Genomic DNA, 19,933 nt, shown 5'->3' on the forward strand with positions numbered 1-19,933 from the left:
CTGAAAAGCATCATCTGTTTGGCATACAAGACTGCTGGACAGCAGCCTCCTGAAAAAGTTACAGCTCATTCTACTAGAGCGGTGGCTTCCACATGGGCTTTTAAAAACGATGCTTCTGTTGAACAGATTTGTAAGGCTGCGACTTGGTGCTCCCTTCATACCTTTTCCAAATTTTCCAAAATTGATACTTTTGCTTCTTCTGAGGCTATTTTTGGGAGAAAAGTTCTTCAAGCAGTGGTGCCTTCCATTTAGGTATCTGTCTTGTCCCTCCCGTTCATCCATGTCCTGTTGCTTTGGTATTGTATCCCACAAGGATGAATCCGTGGACTCGTAAGGCTGCGACTTGGTGCTCCCTTCATACCTTTTCCAAATTTTCCAAAATTGATACTTTTGCTTCTTCTGAGGCTATTTTTGGGAGAAAAGTTCTTCAAGCAGTGGTGCCTTCCATTTAGGTATCTGTCTTGTCCCTCCCGTTCATCCATGTCCTGTTGCTTTGGTATTGTATCCCACAAGGATGAATCCGTGGACTCGTCGTATCTAGTAGAAGAAAAGGAAATTTATGCTTACCTGATAAATTGATTTCTTCTACGATGCGACGAGTCCATGGCCCTCCCTGTCATTTTAGACAGATTATGTTTTTGTTTTTTTAAAACTTCAGTCACCTCTGCACCTTTCGAGCTTTTAGCTCGAATGACTGGGGGTGGAGAGAAGGGAGGAGCTATATATACAGCTCTGCTGTGGTGCTCTTTGCCACTTCCTGTTAGCAGGAGGATAATATCCCACAAGTAAGGATGAATCCGTGGACTCGTCGTATCGTAGAAGAAATCAATTTATCAGGTAAGCATAAATTTCCTTTTTTAGTGGGGACGTTGTCTCCCCCTCCATAAGGGTTACCTTGTCGCAGGAATCTACTGAATCAGGGCCTTTTTTGCTTCATCACATCTTAATTCTCTGAGGCAGACTTAGCCAGGAGAGGGTTTTGGAGAGGTTAGGGTTCTCTCTTTCAAGCGCGTAGGCTGGTTCCTCGTCATCTATTTTACGGTGTAGGGGACTTCCTTCTGTGAAGAGCGTGGTTTGTCCTGACACTCTTATTAGGTCATCCAGGATTCTTTCCTCCATCTGGGATGGTCTGGCAAAGGTCCTCTTAGTTAGTTTCCTTGTTGTGAGTTTTGGCCCTGTCTGGTACTATCCAGGGGCTCGCTGAGCTTAGGCTCTAACTACGGTCTGGCCGAGGTGTCGATCTGATGCTCCCCCTTGGAGCAAAGATCTTGCTTTTTTGTATCAGGCTACTTTCGAGCTTATGCATAAGGATTGCTTTCTTGCAATGCGACCCTTCATTATCTGTTTTTTCATAATAGGGCTGTTCTTCGACCCTAGTTAAGAATTTCTCCTCGGGTCGTGTCAATTCACAACTTCAATCAATAGATTGTGGTTCCTTTTTTAGGCCCTATTCCTTCTTCTTGCAGGAAAATGTTTCCAAATAATATGGATTCGTACCTTGAGGGTCTATCTTCAGGCTACTTAGGAAGGGACAGTTTTTTCTCTGTTATTATCTAGGGAAGCGTAAGGGTCGGTAGGCACCTTTGACTTCCTTATCTGTGAGTTGAGAAGTATCTTCCACTTGACATATGGGACAGCGGGACACAAGCCTCCTCAGAGGATTATGGCTCATCTACCAGAGCAGTGTCATCCTTTGGTCTCTTGGGGCCTCTATGGATCAGACTACCTGGGCCTCCTTACATTCCTTTTCCAAAAAATGTTAACGAAATGATTTGCTTCTGTGGAAGCAGCCTTCGGGAGGAAGGGTTTGCAGGCTTTGGTGCCCTCAGATGAAAGGGGGCCGCCTCTTCTTTTTGCCCTCCTGTTAGCATTGTGTCCTCTGGAGCTTGGGTATAGATTCCCCACAAGTAAGGAATGCAGCTGTGGACTCTCACTGTATTAAGAAGGAAAACATAAATTATGCTTACCTGATAATTTCCTTTCTTTCTGTACAGGGAGAGTCCAAAGCTCCCGCCCGTGTTATCCGATGGGCGGCCCTAAATTTAATTTTGTTCTTCGGGCACCTTTTTCACCCTGATATTTCTCCTACTGCTCCTTGTTCCCTCGGCAGAATGACTGGGGGATGAGGGAAGTAGAAGACGACAAAAAGTATCGGTGCACATCCAACCACTTAAGTCCACTTTTTCATGGCATATTTGTATATGCTTCTGTCAGTCAAATATACTTACATAGCTTCTAATAAGATTGGGATCAACATCTCACAATAATATTGGCTTATATTTGAGCTTTTTGCAGACTGCCCCCTTATTTCAGTTCTTTTGACAGACTTGCATTTTAGCCAATCAGTGCTGACTTCTAGGTAACTCAACAGGAGTGAGCACAGTGTTATCTATATGGCACACATGAACTAGCTCTGTCTAGCTGTAAAAAAAAAACCTGTCAAAATGCCCTTCGATAAGAGGCGGCCTTCAAGGGCTTAGAAATCAGCATATGAACCTACCTAGATTTAGCTTTCAACAAAGAATACTAAGAGAACAAAGCACATTTTGATAATAAAAGTAAATTGGTAAGTTGTTTAAAATTGCATGCCATATGTGAATCATGAAAGTTTCTTTTTAATTTTGACTAGACTATCACTTAATTTTTATTTTTATTTAAATTTCATGCTGGGCCACCAAATGAATTTTGTGATCTGAAAAAAATGATGTAGTTTTATACAAATAAATGTGAACTGTGCAATTCTTTAGCAAGATAATAAGTACAATAAGCCTAGATACACACACACAAGCAGGATTACTGCCATAGGCCAGACAAACATGTTGGATCTATATGGGGAGTGTTCAGAAGGTGTGGAAAGCAACCACATGTTGTACAAGAATGAATTTAACCCATATCCTAACAAAGAAACAGGTTTTCTTTTATAAATTGTTTTTTAATTAGCAGCATTATGAATGTATCCTCTTCATAAAAAAACTGAGCTGCTCTCTGTCATCATTCCTGCTAAGCTTACGTTGTTGCTGCCATCTTGTGGCCATTGGCAACATTGCAGAGACAGTATTTTGGTTTATACAAAAAATATTGGCTTTGACACTGAAAAGCCTTAGAATAATGCAATTAATCTCTTAGGCAATAAACCCTGTGATTGGCTGAATTTTGGAAAATTCAGAGTCTGGGGTGCGTTAGAAATTACAAAAGTGATGCATTTTCAGATTGTTTATTAAAAGCATCTCTATAATGCTGCAGGAATTGACAGTTTGCAGTTTATTTTTTATTTATTAATATGTATAGTGATTGTTGAATTGTTATGAATAGTCTTCTATTTTTACTTGTAATAAATTATATAGGTAAAGTGATAGTTTATTAATTGACATCTGTTTTTCACAGAATTATATCAAGGCAATGAGACTGTTTATCGGAGCTCCTGTTTGGACGCCATATAACCGCCCTGCTGATAACTACGAAGCACGACATAATTACCTTCAGTTTTTAGAACAAACGGCATAAGAATTTTACCATGTGCAATTTATATCTTTTAAATAATGTTAAACAGATATTTTTGAATATCAGCATCCATTATTTATAGTAATCTCATTCCAAATTACGGTAGTTAAATGGATTACCCTTTGGGAAGCAGAACCACATGAAAAGTAATGTTTTTTAGATGAAATACAATGAGGAGAACTATCTGTATCTCTTCTAAGCACCTAGGTTTCTCACTCCGGCTACAACATCTTCATGCTGTCGTAAGGCATTCACTTAGAGTTTTTTGCCCTTAATATAACTGTGCAAAAATACATGAATATTGTATATTTTCATGAAGAATCCAGCACAAAGACAGCATTGTCTTACAATGTGTACTCCCTTTGCTGTACACAATACTGTATGTAATCCATTGGGTTGCAATTTATTACATCTCTAGTAAGGAAGTGGGGTAAGAAAGCTCTGAAATTTGTACGTAAAAAAAACCCCCATTTAATTAAACCAATATCCTTTGGTTTGTCAAAATGCTGACGAATATACCTGATCTGATTCCATATATGTGGTTCAATTAGAATTTGTATATATGTATGGAAACACTACATAAAATGTTACATTTTTATTTCAGATGTAGGCATTATACAGAATATAGCCTGATCACATCATTACTAAATAGCAGGCATACAGCGGTATTCAAAGGTTCAGCAATCTTTTTTATTTTTTTTATTTTGCTATTAAATTCCATTTCCTGTTAAGATTTTTCATCTAGCAAATTATACATTGATTAATGTAGTTATCTATTGTAATAAGAAATAGTACAATAAAAAAAATATATATTGTTTTTCAAAGGAAAATATTGTCTGAGTTTGCTAATGGGATAACCCTGCAATATGTTTTTTTCCCCCTGTATTGAACAGTAAGCATGCATAAATCATAATGCTTTCTTACACCCTCTGTAGATTTCTTCCTTTTCTTTTATTCAATAACTTGTTGTTGATAGAAAATAGCTGGAGTTTATTTTGCAGATATTGTACCCCTCACTGTTTATTTTGCAAATATTGTACCCCTTTACAGTGATACAGATTTAATATCATTATTATAAGAAAAGCTAGGGAAAATAATCTGAAGATCCCTGACGCTTGTTATTTAGGTAAGAGTAATAATACACCTAGTGTATGTTCACTGTTTTAGAACACCAGGGTAGGTCCTGTGAGTTCCACTTCATTGCCGATAAATTCTCTTTGTAGACCTGGACACATCTTCAAGGTGTTTTGATAGAGTCGTGCAAAAGCAGCACACTCCTTGCTTTTTTTAAAAAAAAAAGTACAAATATCAACTTAAATGATTATTAGAGTGTTCAAGGTCTCTGTAATCAGGTGATGAAGGTATGTGCCCACATCTGGTGATTTAGCACTTATTGTCATATCCAGGAATGATAGGTGAAAACCCTTTTTTTTTTCCTAAGGGTACAACATTCTTTTAGGTCACGTGTGGCCTCTAAAGCCTTTAGCTTATTAAAAAACAACTATGGGGTACTGGAATATTGTGCTAATATATCTTAAAGGATCATGAACTAAGTAGAATTACATGATAATTAAAAGACAATGTTAATAGCACTTACTCTTATTTTTTCCATTTGCCCCCTTCCTGAATCATGTGACAGCCTACATTCAGTCACACACTCATAAACGTATAGACTGTAATCTCTTGCACATGATTAGTAGGAGCTGGTGTGTCTGAAAGACTCTGCACAATTCATAATTGAAGTAAAACTGAGAAAGATTTTTAAAATTGCATTCTATATCTTAATCACTTTAGATCAGTGGCGCACAGGTTACAGGCACAATGAGGAAAACAAACGCTTGTACATACCTTAATTATATATCTGACAATAGAAAGATATGGTTGCGGAACTTGTGTTGTCACCTCTATACTCTGTATAATTACATAGATGTAATGTAAATTGGTTAACTTTCTGTCTAGCAATAGCTATGTTATCCTACTTCCAAAAATGGGGGGGAAAAAAACAAACAAAACCACTTTCATTCAAAAATATTTTTTCAACACTGATGCCGTTTAAAGGGACAGTAAGCAACGGGTAAAAGCGGATATGATCCACTTTAAATATAAACGTGGAATCAGGCTCAGGTATAGGATTAAGTTCTTCAGAGAAGACTTCAACCTAAGACAGAGACTCAGCCGAGTCAGAGACCTCTTATTTGCTGCATTTGTTTTCAGTAGCCAGACTCCATTTATTCATAGTAGATTTCTAGGAAGAGATGTTCTGCTTCAGCAATAGTGCAAACCTTTTATTACATTCTCACACCACAATGAATACTTGTAGGAAAGTCACTGCTCTGTCTTCTAATGGGAATGTTGCTGGCAGAAAGGAACTGTGGTAAGAATAAGGGAGGATGTGAGATCGGCAGATTGTTCTGTCATGGAAGTGCTTTCCCAAAGCCTGATAATTTGCACTTGACGTAATACTGAGCTACATATGAAAGGCTGTCCTCAATGGTGCTCCACTTTCTCCCCTTAGGGGTAAATATCCTGTATATATTTGATATAGCATTGTGCAGCTTGTTCTGTTTAGGAAGTTTTGCCAGTTTAAAGGGACAGTATACACCAATTTTCATATAACTGCATGTAATTGACAATACTATCAAGAAGAATATGCACAGATACTGATCTATAAATCCATTTTAAAATCTTTAAAAAAAAAACTAGAAGCTCCCAGTTTAGCACTGTTGATGAGGCTAGGCTGGGACACCCGGTGAAAGGGTATTGGAAAGAATAAAGAGGAGACACTCCCCTATGAAATACAGATCGGTTAGGAGTCTGAAAATCAGCACAATGTTATTAACCCTTTCATGACAGGGTTATAAAGTCTACAAATTGAAATCGCGCAAATGACTGCAAGATTTCAATTATGGGATCGGGTCTGGGGGGCGTCCCTATGACGCTAGGCACGCCCTCCAGACCGCGATCCAGGAAGTGCAGTTGGCTTCAGGACAGCCATTGGCTATGACGTTGTATTCCTTCATAACGGCTTTAAAGCCCAGCGCCATTTTGATGGAATCCAACGGCGGCAAAAGGTTAAAAAAATAAGCAATAATATACATTGATACAAAAACACCCCCAGATGGGCTATATCAATGAATAAGCCATAAAACATTTATGCAAAGAAAAATCTAGTGTACAATGTCCCTTTAACTAAAGCCATTAACCGCATATGCCCTCCAATAACATTTTGTAGCCTCTACAGCAATTTGAGATATAATGTAAGTGCTCTTGGAGAATCCAGCATCAATGAGACTCTGGTACTTTTGCAGTGCCTCTTCAATCAACTGCAGCTCAGTGTATATGGGAGCCAGGAAGAATTCCTTTATCCATGAGTCTAGAAAGAACGTGAATTTCAGAATCTCTTTGTAATTAAATTACACGTCTCCAGCCAGGATCCCCAGTGCAATGGTAATACATTTGCTGTTTCCACAAACACATTCAGGTCTTGTTTTACTAAATGCAACTTCCTCAAGGTCACTCAATACAGGTATAGACCAAAACCATCCAACTCCCTGGCTTCATGCTTCTTACTCAGCTTTTACACAAGTTCTCTCAGAGCCTCATTCTTCACCTGTCCTTTTTCTAGTGGATGTGTAGAAAGTGAGTGATAATCGGCGCTAACCCTAAATCCTAAAAGTCAAGTACTACAAAAGACTACTCCTCCCCAGTAGTCGTGAGATTACAGAAGTATCAGAAAAAAGGGAGTTAGAACTGGCGCTAAGTCTAGCTAAGATATAAACTACTAGTGACAGGCTTATATATATTTCAACAAATTAAAAACCCACAATAAGCACGAAATTTAAAAAAAAAAAAATCTATTTAATAATATGGTTTGTGACCCAAGAATAATAAATATATATATTAAAACAGATTGGTAATCAAACAAATTTCGATACTTATGTGGAAGTCCTTCAATACAACATAGGGACATCTCCCTGAAGGTAAAAAAGGCAATAAGTAGAAATGACAATAATGTATAAAAAAATAAGTCTAAAAATAGTAAGGTACCTTAACCCTGAAACATGGTGAAAAACTTGAGTCTCGGATAAGTGGTTTGGTGTGTGCCTCTATTTGCTAGTCACAAAAACACCTCACAGCTCGTTAGTATATTGTGCAGCTCCTCCAAACGACACACCACTGTTCCTATTTGTTCTCCAGTGACACGCCCCTCCTATAAATGGTGGATACGTGAGCCAATAGGATGTGGAGAATCACGCTACTCTTTAGTGCTTAGCTTGTTTGGGATTTTAACAGCAAAGCTAACTAAAATCATATGCAAAGTAGCAAGAGCACCTATAAAGTGTGCAAGCTTGGTTCTTTCTCCGTTTTGTAGGGGGTTAGTTTCCGTATGTCACGGGTCTTAGTGGAGATCTCTGAATCACGTTCTTTTCAGCTGCCCTGTACTCTTTGATCCTAGTCTTGGGTCCTCTTAAGCTGACGAAATATAGAGTCCAAACAAGGGGCTGGAGCGCAGCTGTAAGTATAGCAGGGTCTTTATTTTCTTTCTTGCTGTAATCCTGGAGTAAATCTACTCGTTTCACCCGTTGAGGGCTTTCTCAAGATACTCCAAGGTGTATAACTGATTATTGTAAAGGTTGTGGTAATCACCCTTTGGTTAGATTCTCTTGGTTTCAATTGGGTCCTGTTGGTAACATGTAGAAACTGTTCCAAAATAGAAGATTACCAGTCTCTTGTTTCTGCCAGTTATACAGTTAGGCCTGGAGTGATGGTCTTACATATCCACCATTTATAGAAGGGGCGTGTCACCGGAGAACAAATAGGAACAGAGGTGTGTCGTTTGGAGGAGCTGCACAATATACTAACGAGCCGTGAGGTGTTTTTGTGACTAGCAAATAGAGGCACACACCAAACCACTTATCCGAGACTCAAGTTTTTCAGCATGCTTCAGGAGTAAGTTACCTTACTATTTTTAGACATTATTGTCACTTCTGCTTATTGCCTTTTTTACCTACAGGGAGACATCCCTATGTTGTATTGAAGGACTTCCACACGAGTATCAACATTTGTTTTATCACCAATCTGGTGTGTTATATATATATATATATATATATATATATATTTATTTATATATGTATTATTCTTGGGCCACAGACCATATTATTAAAATATATATATATATATATATATATATATATATATATTTTTTTCGTGGTTATTGTGGGTTTTTAATTTGTTGCAATATATATTCATATTATTTGTCCTATTTAGAGTGTAGTTTATATCCTAGCTAGACTTAGCGCCAGTTCTAACTCCCTTTTTCTAGAAGACCCAAACTATCAACAGTCTTATCATCTTTCTTCTTTTTACCAGGGAAATACTTACTGAGGAAGTTGCCTATATACTGGATAAATCTTACTTTGATTTTCTTGCAAGGTTGCAAAAGCCAGAAAGTAAATCAAAGTAAAATTTATCCAGTGTATAGGCAAGTTCCTCAGTAAGTTCTGGAGTGAGTTTAAACTGGTCCCTAACAGGCCAGATTTTTAGGATTACCTTGGATGAGAGCCGTTAAAATAACCATGTTTACTAATCAGATGATTTTCAGATAGCCTCAAAATCTGTTCTGTTAGGGAGGCTTGAGGACAGGTTTGTAAACCAGTGGTTTAAATGGATATTTTCTCAAAAAGAAAGCAAGTTCTAATGCCCATTTCACACTGTGTATCAACCCATATTCACTACATAGCCAGCTCACACTTAGTAATTGCTTTTTAATCTCCAGTAATTCAGACCAACAACCACCATCTTCCTCAAGAGAGTCTTGTTTTCTTCTTATATTATTTAAAAATGCCCCCACTAAAAATATTTAAAGTGTGATTTTTGTTGTTGTAATATAGTCCAAATGTTCAGTGAGAAAGCAGTTGAAAACAAACGTTTGACAGAACTCCATCCATGTCTTACTACTGCAGATCTTGCAGCCATTCCATTCCCCATTGAGATCTGTGAAAGCTGTATTAGTATCTAGTGTAAATTAGATTGAGATATAATAACTATGAATCCATTAGAACTATGCACAAAAGGGTCAAAATGACTCATTTATTTATTCCATGGATTTAATGTAAAAAAACAAGTCATATGATAGTTGAAGTGTTCTTAAAAATTGCTAATCAGTAAATGAGAGGTAATTTGTTTTGTGGATTTGTATGGATACAGAATTTAATGGACTGACAGCTAACAGTGCACTATGCTAAAGGGATATTAAAAAAAACACCGCTCAGCATCTAGCCAAAATTGTTAAATTTAGGAAAAAAAGGAACATGATTCCCATGATTAAGGAAGGCACTGAAACCTTTACACAATCCTCTGAAATAAGGGAGGCCTTCTTAAGGTTCTATCAAAAATTATACTCCAAGGAGGGAATTAGCGAGGAGGAGAAAGTTAAATTCTGGCAAAAGATTAATATCCCGAGAATATCAGGAGAAGCCCTTCAATTAATCAATAAAGAAATCACGGAAGAGGAAATTAAGTATACGATAGAAAGAACTAAGGCCAATAAGGCGCCTGGGCCTGATGGCCTCCCGGCGGAATTCTATAAAATGATAAGTGAGGAATTGACGGGAACATTGGCCAGATTATATAACAGTTATTATATGCAAGGCAAACTGGATTCCCCATATTTTACAGATTCAATAATTTCTCTAATCCATAAAAAAGGCAGGAAGGTGGAGGATATGGGGTCGTATCGCCCCATATCTCTCCTGAACCAGGATTATAAAATTTTTACATCAATTTTAGCCGACAGATTAAAAAAAGCAGTAGGGGATCTGATACATACAGATCAGACAGGTTTCATCCCTGGAAGGAATCCAGTACGTAACATGCGACGAGTCTTAGTCCTGTTAGATTATTATCATAATAAAAATCAAGATGCTAGTAAAGAAGGTGCAAAGGACCTAGCCCTTTTAACAATTGACGCCGAGAAGGCATTCGATACAGTCGCGTGGGATCACTTATTCACGGCTTTAAATAAATTTGGTATAGAGGGGAATCTAGCTAATGTAATAAAGAAGATATATAGTAATCCTAGATCTCAACTTTTAGTAAATGGGGAACTATCAAATCACATCACATTACAAAGGGGGACGAGACAAGGCTGCCCGCTTTCACCATTGCTATTCGATATCGCGCTTGAACCTTTGGCAGTACTATTAAGACAGGAGATGCTGGGGATTCCGCTGGGAGGCCAGAGGGTAACCATCTCTCTCTATGCAGACGACATTATTCTGTTTTTACAGGATACCAACGTAAGCATTCCCAAATGTTTAGAACTTATTAAAGGCTTCAGCCAATTCTCGGGATATAAAATCAATTCCGAGAAATCGGAGTTATTATGGATTATTAAAACAAAGAGCAGCTGCACTCATCATAGATTCAGAGAAGTGACCCATATTAATTCATAGACAACTGCCGCTCCAGTCCGTTGCTGGCTGTAGACGCCACCGGAAGTCACAGGGGGAATGTAATTGGTGTGAGGCCACAGGGGGTGCAAGCCGAAAATGCGGCCGGTTCCGCCGCAATAATAGCAAAGGAAGAAAAAATGTAATCAGCTGCACTGGCGGTTGTAGTATAAAAATCAAAAATTTATTAGTTCTGTTTAAAAACAAGGTACAAGCAGGCTAGGCAGACAGAACATCCTAACATGTTTCGTGCCCAACACGGCACTTAATCATAGGACAGGTGTTCAAGGTATGGCCTCTTCCTTTTAAAGGGGCCATATCCAATAGAATGCTAAGTACAATTTAAAAAGACAGTACTTGGGAAACCTATGCACTAAATGGGAAACACGGGGAGACAAATATAGGGGCCAAATGTGAAAGTGAAAAAGGACATCATATGAATCACCCCATAATGTAATGCAAAAATTGATAAGTAAATACATAAATGAATTGCCTTAAATAATGCTAATATATTATGTCTAATAGCAATCACACTACTACAACTCTAATTTAAGCCTAAAGTTCTTTTAGAGCAACATCAATAGTAATGATGTAATAGATTAAATGCACAATAAAACTTGCTATAATATGTATATTAACTATGGTGCTTTAAAAACCTATCATTATCTATTTATGATTGGATACAAGAGTATACAGATATATATAACGGTACTTCCTTGATGGTACCCTAAAACATTAAACATGACGGTACCATTCATTTAAAGTTGGTATTGTATGCTCCTAACATGAAACATTGCATATCAAGAATAGATAAGACCAAAACAGAAACAGAAATGAGAAAAAGTCACTTATTCAAAGTAATAAGACATATCCCACTCTCTATTTAAACCTGAGGGAGTTACAGTTCTGAGTTTGTGTATCCAATATAACTCACGTTTCTGTAATAATTTACATTTATTCCCCCCTCTAATTGGAGCTTCTATTTTGTCTATCACCATAACAGTTAATAGTGCCTCATGAGTGAAGTGTATTTGATTAAAGTGTCTCGCCACAGCGGAATCCTTGTTATAATTCTTGGTGTCATTAATGTGTTCCCTGACCCTAGATCTAAGTTCCCTCGTCGTTTGTCCGACGTATTGAAGGGAGCAAAGATTACATTCAAGTAGGTAAACAGTGAATTCACTTCTGCAGTTGGCATAAAAGTTAACCATAAAGTTTTCCCTGGTTACAGAGCTGGAGAAGCTATTGCTTTGTTTGATGACACCACAAGTAATGCAAAACCTTGCTCCACACTTAAAAGTGCCTTTTCTCTTTAACCAATTGGCTGCTTGTTTTCTATTGCTAGTAACCAAGCTAGGAGCCAGTTTGGTAGCTAAGGTAGGGGGCTTTTTAGAGACAAATTTGCAAGACTCAGAGATATTACACAGAAGTTCATCACTATTCAAAATGTGGAGATTGTTTCTTAAAATCTTACAGATATCATTAAATTGTTTAGAATATTCTGTAGAAAATACCACAGAGTCTCTATTAAATTTGCTCTTCTCCTTTTTATGACCAATAACTTCTGATTGTTTTTTATCTCTGATATTATCAAATGATTTCTGTAGCTCTTTTTCTGAATAACCCCTCATTTTGAGCCTATTGGTAAGATCCACTGACTGTATGTGAAAATTACTATCGGAGTTGGTATTCCTCCTCATACGAATATATTGAGCTCTCGGAATGGAGCGAATAAGATGAGGTGGATGACATGACTTAGCATGGAGTATAGTATTCCCTGCTGTGGGCTTGCGGAAAGTATCAGTGAGTATGATACCACTATCAGCATCTCCTGTTAGTGTTAAATCCAAAAAGCATATTTTATATGGATCTATTTGTCCCGTGAATCTAAGATTCAACTGATTATCATTAAGATAGTGTAAAAAATTATTGAAATCTAATGGGTCTTGTACTATAAAGATCAAGTCATCAATAAATCTCATGTATTTAATTATTGATTCTGCAAAGGGATTCAGGGTAGTGTAAAGATACATATCCTCCCACCATGCAACAAATAAGTTGGCAAACGAGGGGGCAAACTTGGCCCCCATCGCCGTGCCACATACTTGTAAAAAATAAATGCCATCAAACATAAAAAAATTATGCTTCAATAAAAACTCCACAGTTTCACAGAAAAAAATAATGAATTCAACGGAATATTGAGTCCTGGAGGTTAAGACATATTGTAATGCCCTTATCCCCAAGGCATGAGGTATGCTTGAGTATAATGCTGTAGCATCCACAACTACCCAGCTAAAACTTTTGCACCACCTAGTATTTTCGAGACAGCTAATGAGGTGTGTTGAATCCCTCAAATAGCTATTCAAGTCCTGAACAAGAGGCTGCAAGATTGAGTCCACCCATTCAGACAGTGGCTCAAACATTGAGCCAATCCCCGAAATGATGGGTCTCCCCGGGGGACGTTGAATATCTTTATGTGTTTTAGGCACATGATGAAATATAGGAGTGATAGGGTGTGTGGGAATCAATGACTCTGCTTGTTCCTCTGAAAAAATATTTAAGGCTATACCTTGTTCAATTAAATGGCGTAGCTTAGATTTGAACACAGTAGTGGGATTACTCTCTAATCTTCTGTACGTATTGGCATCAGCTAATTGACGTTGGGCTTCCTCAATGTAGTAGTCTTTGTCAAGGACCACTACATTGCCACCCTTATCTGACGCCCTGATGACTATGTTTTCATTTGTTTGTAATTTTTGAAGGGCTAATTTTTCACCTTTTGTAAGATTAGAGTGGACGATGTGTTGACTGGCAGTGGTTTCTAATTCTAATAGCTCTTTCTGTACTTTTTTCTGAAAAAGATTAATTGCATGACCCCTGGCAAAGGTAGGATAAAATTCGGATGGCTTCTTACTTGGCGATGGAATTTCACTATCTTTTGGACCAAACGAGTCCTCATTTTGCTTCAATTGATTTAGTGTTATAAAATCGCCAAATCCGAAGTCAGCCCCTCTATCAGTTTCAATGTTAGTGTTAACAGTTGTGTCAGTATTGCTACCTTCTGCACAGATGGCATTATCCCCATTACTTTCCTGTAGCTTAAAAAACCTTTTCAATGTGATTTTTCTGACAAATTTATTAACATCTATCATGGTTTTAAATGCAGAAAAAGTGTTGGTAGGGGCAAAGCCCAGTCCTTTGCTAAGAAGTGACCTTTCTTCAACAGTAAGATCTACTTTAGACAAGTTTAAGACTGAGAGTCCTTCTGATTCTGTTTCTGTTTCCTCGTTAATTTTCTTTTTTCTTCTGCCACCCCTCCTGATGCGTTTCCTAAAGGGACTGCAGGTTCTATTGTGTCCCCTGAGCGAACCACTGGAGTCTCGTCTTCATCTGTGTCGCTATCGCTTAATACCTGTAACGACAGAAGGGAGCAGGAGGAATGGGGAACAGAGGAAGAAAAGGAAGAAATAGTAGAAGAAGAAGCTTTTGTGGCCACTGCTGGTAAAGAAGCTCCACTGCTGTCAGATGCATAGGAATCTTGGTCTGATGTTTCTGGTGATGAAAAGGCAACCTTCCTTTTGTGTTTGTGTTTAAGAATGGGCTTCAGGGTCTTCTCTTTATCCTCATCCGTCGAGGACTTGTTACCCCCCTCTACTACGGTTTGCCCCTCGCCTGGGTTTATTCTGAAACCTAGACCAATTATAGACTTTGTTGTTTTGATAGTCCTCTAGGTCTCTATTGAATTTCTTGCCTTTTCTTTCAGCCAAAATAGCATCTGTCTTCTCAATTTTAGATTTAAGATTATTTTTAAAGTCTCTATATTTTGGATCCGATTTTTTCAATTTTACATCCACTTTGAGACTGTCAATTTTTGCTTTGACTTTCTCACGCTTGCTTGCTTTGCTCCTTATTATGATATCCATAAGGGTCATAGAACAGACTGTCAATGCCTCATTCCACTCATTCTGGAGGCCCTGATCCTCTAAGTCAAAAGAGGGGTACTTCTTTATTCTGAGACCCCTTGGGATTCTTTTGGCTTTAATATAGTGATCAAATGAGGCTACATCCCACATCAATCTGAGGTCTGTAAGTAATGATCTTTCTAATTGTACAAATTGTCCTTTAAGATCACTACTGGCCCCAATTTGCTGATTTGAGATATTGAATATGGTATCAAAATAGCTCTGACGATGTTCCATATCAAAAATAGATTTATGCAAGCTTGCTCCCTCTTTATCCATGTTTTTAACTTTTATGGTATATTCACCTTTTATAGTGCATAGGAGATTAAAAACAAACTATTATTCTGCTTTAGCCTGGTACCTGAATTAACCGCTGAATACCCCTCACAGTATATTTGGCTTCACACCTGTAAATCCCTCCATTCAAGATAAAGTGACCAAAAAATGTTACACCCGTTATTACAATGATGGTAATTTATACACCGGGAAGCCTTCACATGAAATGCACAAGTACTAGTCCTTTCATTTAGGTCAGAGACAGTGATAAATAGAGGACGTTGATGTAAGTCTCTTCCACAGAAGCAGAAAAAGTAAAGCTGCTGTCAATCACGATTATATCACTCTGTTATACATGTGGACATAAATTATTTTACTTTAACGTGCAATAAATCAAAGAAGGAGACGTAAGTCACTTACATTACATTATGGGGTGATTCATATGATGTCCTTTTTCACTTTCACATTTGGCCCCTATATTTGTCTCCCCGTGTCTCCCCGTGTTTCCCATTTAGTGCATAGGTTTCCCAAGTACTGTCTTTTTAAATTGTACTTAGCATTCTATTGGATATGGCCCCTTTAAAAGGAAGAGGCCATACCTTGAACACCTGTCCTATGATTAAGTGCCGTGTTGGGCACGAAACATGTTAGGATGTTCTGTCTGCCTAGCCTGCTTGTACCTTGTTTTTAAACAGAACTAATAAATTTTTGATTTTTATACTACAACCGCCAGTGCAGCTGATTACATTTTTTCTTCCTTTGCTATTATTGCGGCGGAACCGGCCGCATTTTCGGCTTGCACCCCCTGTGGCCTCACACCAATTACATTCCCCCTGTGACTTCCGGTGGCGTCTACAGCCAGCAACGGACTGGAGCGGCAGTTGTCTATGGATGTTGTTGAGGAGTTTCTCTCTGCACAGCTCAGCCAGCATTAACGGATACTTTCAGTAAGTGACTTACGTCTCCTTCTTTGATTTATTGCACGTTAAAGTAAAATAATTTATGTCCACATGTATAACAGAGTGATATAATCGTGATTGACAGCAGCTTTACTTTTTCTGCTTCTGTGGAAGAGACTTACATCAACGTCCTCTATTTATCACTGTCTCTGACCTAAATGAAAGGACTAGTACTTGTGCATTTCATGTGAAGGCTTCCCGGTGTATAAATTACCATCATTGTAATAACGGGTGTAACATTTTTTGGTCACTTTATCTTGAATGGAGGGATTTACAGGTGTGAAGCCAAATATACTGTGAGGGGTATTCAGCGGTTAATTCAGGTACCAGGCTAAAGCAGAATAATAGTTTGTTTTTAATCTCCTATGCACTATAAAAGGTGAATATACCATAAAAGTTAAAAACATGGATAAAGAGGGAGCAAGCTTGCATAAATCTATTTTTGATATGGAACATCGTCAGAGCTATTTTGATACCATATTCAATATCTCAAATCAGCAAATTGGGGCCAGTAGTGATCTTAAAGGACAATTTGTACAATTAGAAAGATCATTACTTACAGACCTCAGATTGATGTGGGATGTAGCCTCATTTGATCACTATATTAAAGCCAAAAGAATCCCAAGGGGTCTCAGAATAAAGAAGTACCCCTCTTTTGACTTAGAGGATCAGGGCCTCCAGAATGAGTGGAATGAGGCATTGACAGTCTGTTCTATGACCCTTATGGATATCATAATAAGGAGCAAAGCAAGCAAGCGTGAGAAAGTCAAAGCAAAAATTGACAGTCTCAAAGTGGATGTAAAATTGAAAAAATCGGATCCAAAATATAGAGACTTTAAAAATAATCTTAAATCTAAAATTGAGAAGACAGATGCTATTTTGGCTGAAAGAAAAGGCAAGAAATTCAATAGAGACCTAGAGGACTATCAAAACAACAAAGTCTATAATTGGTCTAGGTTTCAGAATAAACCCAGGCGAGGGGCAAACCGTAGTAGAGGGGGGTAACAAGTCCTCGACGGATGAGGATAAAGAGAAGACCCTGAAGCCCATTCTTAAACACAAACACAAAAGGAAGGTTGCCTTTTCATCACCAGAAACATCAGACCAAGATTCCTATGCATCTGACAGCAGTGGAGCTTCTTTACCAGCAGTGGCCACAAAAGCTTCTTCTTCTACTATTTCTTCCTTTTCTTCCTCTGTTCCCCATTCCTCCTGCTCCCTTCTGTCGTTACAGGTATTAAGCGATAGCGACACAGATGAAGACGAGACTCCAGTGGTTCGCTCAGGGGACACAATAGAACCTGCAGTCCCTTTAGGAAACGCATCAGGAGGGGTGGCAGAAGAAAAAAGAAAATTAACGAGGAAACAGAAACAGAATCAGAAGGACTCTCAGTCTTAAACTTGTCTAAAGTAGATCTTACTGTTGAAGAAAGGTCACTTCTTAGCAAAGGATTGGGCTTTGCCCCTACCAACACTTTTTCTGCATTTAAAACCATGATAGATGTTAATAAATTTGTCAGAAAAATCACATTGAAAAGGTTTTTTAAGCTACAGGAAAGTAATGGGGATAATGCCATCTGTGCAGAAGGTAGCAATACTGACACAACTGTTAACACTAACATTGAAACTGATAGAGGGGCTGACTTCGGATTTGGCGATTTTATAACACTAAATCAATTGAAGCAAAATGAGGACTCGTTTGGTCCAAAAGATAGTGAAATTCCATCGCCAAGTAAGAAGCCATCCGAATTTTATCCTACCTTTGCCAGGGGTCATGCAATTAATCTTTTTCAGAAAAAAGTACAGAAAGAGCTATTAGAATTAGAAACCACTGCCAGTCAACACATCGTCCACTCTAATCTTACAAAAGGTGAAAAATTAGCCCTTCAAAAATTACAAACAAATGAAAACATAGTCATCAGGGCGTCAGATAAGGGTGGCAATGTAGTGGTCCTTGACAAAGACTACTACATTGAGGAAGCCCAACGTCAATTAGCTGATGCCAATACGTACAGAAGATTAGAGAGTAATCCCACTACTGTGTTCAAATCTAAGCTACGCCATTTAATTGAACAAGGTATAGCCTTAAATATTTTTTCAGAGGAACAAGCAGAGTCATTGATTCCCACACACCCTATCACTCCTATATTTCATCATGTGCCTAAAACACATAAAGATATTCAACGTCCCCCGGGGAGACCCATCATTTCGGGGATTGGCTCAATGTTTGAGCCACTGTCTGAATGGGTGGACTCAATCTTGCAGCCTCTTGTTCAGGACTTGAATAGCTATTTGAGGGATTCAACACACCTCATTAGCTGTCTCGAAAATACTAGGTGGTGCAAAAGTTTTAGCTGGGTAGTTGTGGATGCTACAGCATTATACTCAAGCATACCTCATGCCTTGGGGATAAGGGCATTACAATATGTCTTAACCTCCAGGACTCAATATTCCGTTGAATTCATTATTTTTTTCTGTGAAACTGTGGAGTTTTTATTGAAGCATAATTTTTTTATGTTTGATGGCATTTATTTTTTACAAGTATGTGGCACGGCGATGGGGGCCAAGTTTGCCCCCTCGTTTGCCAACTTATTTGTTGCATGGTGGGAGGATATGTATCTTTACACTACCCTGAATCCCTTTGCAGAATCAATAATTAAATACATGAGATTTATTGATGACTTGATCTTTATAGTACAAGACCCATTAGATTTCAATAATTTTTTACACTATCTTAATGATAATCAGTTGAATCTTAGATTCACGGGACAAATAGATCCATATAAAATATGCTTTTTGGATTTAACACTAACAGGAGATGCTGATAGTGGTATCATACTCACTGATACTTTCCGCAAGCCCACAGCAGGGAATACTATACTCCATGCTAAGTCATGTCATCCACCTCATCTTATTCGCTCCATTCCGAGAGCTCAATATATTCGTATGAGGAGGAATACCAACTCCGATAGTAATTTTCACATACAGTCAGTGGATCTTACCAATAGGCTCAAAATGAGGGGTTATTCAGAAAAAGAGCTACAGAAATCATTTGATAATATCAGAGATAAAAAACAATCAGAAGTTATTGGTCATAAAAAGGAGAAGAGCAAATTTAATAGAGACTCTGTGGTATTTTCTACAGAATATTCTAAACAATTTAATGATATCTGTAAGATTTTAAGAAACAATCTCCACATTTTGAATAGTGATGAACTTCTGTGTAATATCTCTGAGTCTTGCAAATTTGTCTCTAAAAAGCCCCCTACCTTAGCTACCAAACTGGCTCCTAGCTTGGTTACTAGCAATAGAAAACAAGCAGCCAATTGGTTAAAGAGAAAAGGCACTTTTAAGTGTGGAGCAAGGTTTTGCATTACTTGTGGTGTCATCAAACAAAGCAATAGCTTCTCCAGCTCTGTAACCAGGGAAAACTTTATGGTTAACTTTTATGCCAACTGCAGAAGTGAATTCACTGTTTACCTACTTGAATGTAATCTTTGCTCCCTTCAATACGTCGGACAAACGACGAGGGAACTTAGATCTAGGGTCAGGGAACACATTAATGACACCAAGAATTATAACAAGGATTCCGCTGTGGCGAGACACTTTAATCAAATACACTTCACTCATGAGGCACTATTAACTGTTATGGTGATAGACAAAATAGAAGCTCCAATTAGAGGGGGGAATAAATGTAAATTATTACAGAAACGTGAGTTATATTGGATACACAAACTCAGAACTGTAACTCCCTCAGGTTTAAATAGAGAGTGGGATATGTCTT

The 19,933-nt window shown here is 38.1% G+C and overlaps 1 protein-coding gene across 1 annotated transcript in view; it reads left to right on the plus strand.

Annotated features, from left to right (window-relative positions):
* ADI1 (acireductone dioxygenase 1) overlaps positions 1-4,431 on the plus strand; it is an 81,888-nt gene extending 77,457 nt beyond the window's left edge. Inside the window, exon 4 of the mRNA XM_053709726.1 lies at positions 3,385-4,431. Within this exon, the coding sequence (XP_053565701.1) occupies positions 3,385-3,504 (120 nt within the window). The 3' untranslated portion in view covers positions 3,505-4,431. The remainder of the gene's footprint in view (positions 1-3,384) is intronic.
* Positions 4,432-19,933: the final 15,502 nt, after the last annotated feature.

This window comes from Bombina bombina, chromosome 4 (genome assembly GCF_027579735.1).
Source record: "Bombina bombina isolate aBomBom1 chromosome 4, aBomBom1.pri, whole genome shotgun sequence".
Classification (NCBI taxonomy): Eukaryota; Metazoa; Chordata; class Amphibia; order Anura; family Bombinatoridae; genus Bombina; species Bombina bombina.